Below are 5,557 nucleotides of genomic sequence, written 5' to 3' on the forward strand. Positions count from 1 at the left end.
ATTGTAAAAAACTTTAAGTTGTGAGATTTATATACAATACTAGGTACTTGCTAGGAATTGTTATTAATAACAAATTTCAAATTTTTAATAATATATAAAGCACGTTGTTAAAATCTAAATTTATTATAGTGTTTAATATTTTCATATACGTGAATTTATAAATATAATAAATTAATAAATATCATATTATGAGTTAATTATATGGGCTTCTCTTTCATATTTTTTTATTGTAGTTATAAAAATTATGGCTATATTAAAGATAGGAGATATAATTAAATCCAATAAAAATTAAATAATATCAACAAAATTAAAAAGAAAAATCATAGCAGGGTAGTATAATAACCAGCAGATTGAGATTTTTGTAACCAATCATTTGAGCATCTTGGTGGAGTCCCAATAGCACCACAATAATCTCCATCACACAAAACATTTATCTATCTATCCACATATAAATTTCATAATTTATTATTTAATTAATATCCATTATTCAAGAGAGAGAAGCTAAAATGAAGCAAACCCATTCTTTGGTTTTGCAACATTTTGCAGAAATTTAAACATCTCTCATCACTAGCAGTAATTAATAAGAAACTAATTGATATGACAAGCTCTCCTATAATTATTGAAGTCAAGAAATTAATGCAAATATATGAAAATTTTCAACTGTGAATAAAACCACAAGATAGTCGCATGAGTAGTATTGCTGCCTCTTCCACATCTTGTGGAAACACTCGTTGAAGAGCAGGATTCTTGCTCAAGCTTAATGCAAGATTCTTGAAGCTGCAAATCTTCTTTTGGCCCTGTGGTGAACCAGGAGGCTTCCAGAGTTTCTTGCCTTGTGTAGTATGGCCTGTACGCGACTTCTTTTCCTTGTGCAACTTACTTTTTGTAGATGATGATGATGATGATGATGATGTCTCCATAGAAATAACCGTGCCATTTGCCACTGCAGCTGCTGCCTCCATTGCCCGTCTGGCCTTTCTCTGTCGAATCCCGCAGGCATTGCAAAGGGACTGCATCAACATATTCACTATAAGATAACACTCAATCACTGAGGTATAAGCTATTATCTTATATATAATTTTGTATCTGTAGAATTTAATGTAAAAGAAAAATCACCTTAGGCCCCAAAGGGCCACTCCTCCAAAGAGGGGTGGTGGTAGTGCTGCAGTCTGCGCATACTCTAACATTGATATAGTTATTGTTAGTATGACATTGCTGATCTTGAAAATTGAGTGTGAATTTTACTGGTTTATCAGTCTCTGAGCAATTAGAGTTCATCATTTTTTGCGTCAACCTCATCTTCGAGGGCATGTATTTGGCTGCAGATCCTTCACCACCACTTCCATCAAAATCTCCATCCTCTCTGTTGCATGAGGACAATTTGTGGGCTTCCCTGCTGCTACTTTCATTTACCGCTGCAGCTTGAAATGACAGGGGTTTATGAAAATGATCACTCCATCTGCTGTGTGATATGTACTTATCATCCTATCATTAAGACAAAATTAAAAAGTTTGCTCCAGTAGATCATATATATATATATATATATATATATATATATATATATATATATATATAACAAACACTAGTACTGTATGTGATCATGCAATAAAGAATTACATATATCACATTTAACTGTAATAACAAAATAAAAGGATGAAAAATTGACATTTTCCAAAGAAGTGTTCTTGCCTCATGATCATGCTGGTGTGACTCCACAAGTTTGGCTTCTCTTTGATAATGATCATGAGTTGCGTTTAAAAAATCAGGAACTGATGAAGAGAGGGAAGCAGCAGCATGATGGGGTGACAGGAAGAGTTGCAGGTGTTGTTGATCTTCTCTAAGCTCCACAACTGGAAAAGGAGAAGAGGTCGGTGGATTCAGATAGACTGGATTCATGGAAAGAGAGAGATGGCGAGCCTGTGTTGTCCAGCTAAAAAAGGAAAATATAGAGAAACTGAGTGGGGGGGGATTGAAGAAGAGGCCTGAAGGCCATGCACGTGTCTTCATGTCACCCAGAAAAAACAAGCTAAAACAAGACAAATTAAAAGGAGGTGTAGAATGCTACTATTCGACGACAGTATGACAAAACCCTATCTGTAGCATTCGCTCTATTACCGGTTCTAACTCCACACACAAATATCAACTCTTGTAAGTTGCCCATTTAGCATTTAAAGTTGATATACCCTACGCTTCACATGCTTTTATTTGTCCTCAGCGTCTTCCATCAACCCATTAATGCATTCCAATTGTTAGCATAATTACAGCAATTAGCATGATTATAGCAATTAGCATGATTATAGGAGATTTGTGTATCATAATTACAGCAATTAGTATGATTATAGGAGATTTGTGTAGCATAATTACAGCAATTATTATTCTTTTCTAGATTAGCTCATATTCTCATGTATAAATAGATGTAATATCTCTGTAAATAAGACACAGATAAATACATAATCATTTCCTTCATTACTTGTATTCTTTCTTCTAACATGATATCAGAGCCGTAAAGCTTTTATTTCTAGTTTCTGGGGTCTCTCTTCTCTCTCTACAATCTGTTCTGGTTCATTCTTTCATTTCTGTTATTATACCATTTTTTTTCTCCTTATCTTGTTATCAATAGAGAAATCTAATATTTCAAAACCTATTGCAACTACTTGATCCTCACATTAGAAATTTGGCAATCAACTCTGTAAGAATTGTAATCAAATTGGTCATACTTTTGCATATTATCCTACTATAGAATGCAGATATTGTCATGGTTACGTCATATTCTTGAACATTGTCCCACACGCCCTCCAAGACCAAAAGGAGGGCATTCTAAATTCAAGAATGTCTCAAAGCCTAAATCTTCCTCTGTCACTACTGTTGCTGCTACTGAGGGTTCTACTGCCATCACCATGAGTGATCTTGAGGCACTATTCAAACAGGTTATCTCTTCTAATTCTCTTGCTGCCATGTCTGCCACTCCGGGTAATTCTTATTGGTTTTTTTACTTTGCATGTTGTAATTATATGATCAATAATCTTAAATTCTTGTCTTCTGCAAAACCTGTATCTTCCTTACCACAAATCCATACTGCAAATGATACTAAAATGAACATCTCACATACTGGTCATGTGTCTACCTCAAATATTCATCTTCCTGACACCTATTAGATCCCTAATTCGGCACTCAATCTTATTTCTGTTGGTCAGTTGTGTAAAAAAGGACTAAATGTTATTTTTTCTCCTCATAGTGTCCAGGTACAGGATCCACAAACGGGACAAATTCTTGGGAAGGGTCGCAGAGTGGGTCGATTATTTGAGCTTGCATCTTTACATTTTCCTCAGAGATTTGTGTTTGCAGCTACAATCCCTAATTCCTCCATTCACCAATGGAATCTTCGTCTTGGTCATGCTTCTGCCAGTAAAATTCAACCTTTAATTTCTCATAGATTATTAGGATATACTAAGTTTGAGTCATTTAATTGTTTAAATTGTCAGCTTGCAAAACAACCTGTATTATCTTTTTCTCATAATAATACTACTTCAAACACTCCTTTTGGTTTAATTCATTCTGACATTTGGGGTCCTTCTCCTATTTCTTCCATAAATAGTTTTCGTTATTTTGTGATATTTATTGATGATTATTCTCGGTTTACTTGGATATATTTTTTAAAATATCGATCTGAGTTATCACAAATTTACATCACATTTGCAAAAATGATTAAAACTCAGTTCTCTTGTGACATTAAAATTCTCCGAACAGACAATGCCATGGAATATCGGGATTCTTCTTTACTTCAGTTTCTTAGTCAACAAGGCATCATTGTTCAACGTTCTTATCCTCACACCTCTCAACAGAATGGGCGAGCTGAACACAAGCATCGCCATATTCTTGATTCTGTACGTACTCTTCTTCTTTCTGCCTCATGTCCAGAAAAATTTTGGGGAGAAGCAGCTCTTCATGCTGTTTATATTATTAATCGTCTTCCCACCTTGGTTCTTCACAATTTATCTCCTTTTGAAAAGTTGTTTGGACAACCTCCTGACTATTCCATCCTTAAACCTTTTGGATGTGTATTCTGCATTATTCACTCGCCGAACTGACAGTGGTATTGTTCTTCTGTTGCTTTATGTTGATGATATGATAATAACAAGAGATGATTCATCTGGTATTTTAGAGTTACAACATTATCTCAATCAGCATTTTGAAATGAAAGACCTGGGTTCTCTCAGCTATTTTTTGGGTCTTTAAGTTTCTCAAAATTCTGATGGCTATTATCTATCTCAAGCCAAGTATGCATCCGACTTACTTTCTCGAGCAGGCATCACTGATAGCAAAACAGTATCAACCCCATTGGAGCTCAATTGCAAACTAACACCTCTTGATGGCACTCCTCTTAATGATCCTACTTTATATCGACAGCTTGTCGAGAGTCTTGTTTATCTCACAGTTACTTGACCTGATATTTCATATGCTGTTCATCTGGTCAGCTAGTTTATGTTTGCTCCTCGCTCAACTCATTTCTCTGCAGTACTTCGAATCCTACGTTATATCAAAGGCACTCTTTTTCATGGTTTGCACTTTTCCGCTACCTCCTCCCTAGTATTATCCGCTACTCGATCTTGATTGGTGGTGATCTTGTAGCTCTACAACTGGTTATTGTTTCTTCTTGAGTAATTCTCTTATCTCTTGGCGTAGCAAAAAGCAAACTGTTGTTTGCACGTTATAGCACAGAATCTGAATATCGTGCTCTTGCAGATGCTACATCTGAATTACTTTAGTTACGGTGATTATTAACTGATTTGGGTGTCACTCATTCTTCTGCCACAATGCTTCATTGCGATAATAGAAGTGCCATACAGATTTCTCATAATGATGTATTTCATGAGCGTACCAAACACATCGAAATTGATTGTCATGTTGTATGTCATCATGTTGCTCACGGCACCATATGTTTGATTCATGTCTCCTCTGTCAGCCAAACCGCTGATATATTCACCAAAATGCATCCTCCCGCTCACTTTTAGGATCTCTTAAGCAAACTCAAGTTGGTACCTGTGCTACCACCTTGAGTTTGAGGGGGGGGGGGGGAGGTGTTAGTATAATTACAGCAATTAGCATGATTATAGCAATTAGCATGATTATAGCAGATTTGTGTAGCATAATTGTAACAATTAGCATGATTATAGGAGATTTGTGTAGCATAATTACAACAATTATTATTCTTGTCTAAATTAGCTCATATTCTCATGTATAAATAGATGTAATATCTCTGTAAATAAGATACAGATAAATACACAATCATTTCCTTCATTACTTGTATTCTTTCTTCTAACACCAATAACTTTTTATTCCATGTATTTTTATGTTGTAAATTTTGAAATTTCCCCTTTATTGGATATCTTCATAGTCATGAGGTCTCCAATTCAAGTCCCAATTAGAGCTAATTTTATATATAGTGTAGCAAGAAAGGACCACAAGAGTAAACGAAAATGAAAAATACAATTGTGAAGGCGATTCATCAGTTGACCATTTAAAGATCTTTGAGACCTCAAAGGAAATTTTTTGTGCT

At 35.1% G+C, this 5,557-nt stretch overlaps 1 protein-coding gene across 1 annotated transcript; it reads right to left on the minus strand.

Annotated features, from left to right (window-relative positions):
* Positions 1–439: 439 nt before the first annotated feature.
* On the minus strand, positions 440–2,111 carry LOC110631753 (GATA transcription factor 21). The gene is made up of 3 exons (XM_021779702.2): positions 1,690–2,111; positions 1,117–1,485; positions 440–1,010 (listed from the first exon to the last, which is right to left on the minus strand). Exons 1-3 carry the CDS (start codon positions 2,005–2,007, stop codon positions 657–659), a joined length of 1,041 nt encoding a protein of 346 aa, XP_021635394.2. The 5' UTR covers positions 2,008–2,111; the 3' UTR covers positions 440–656.
* Between the last annotated feature and the right edge of the window lie 3,446 nt (positions 2,112–5,557).

This window comes from Hevea brasiliensis, chromosome 4 (assembly GCF_030052815.1).
Source record: "Hevea brasiliensis isolate MT/VB/25A 57/8 chromosome 4, ASM3005281v1, whole genome shotgun sequence".
Taxonomy (NCBI): Eukaryota; Viridiplantae; Streptophyta; class Magnoliopsida; order Malpighiales; family Euphorbiaceae; genus Hevea; species Hevea brasiliensis.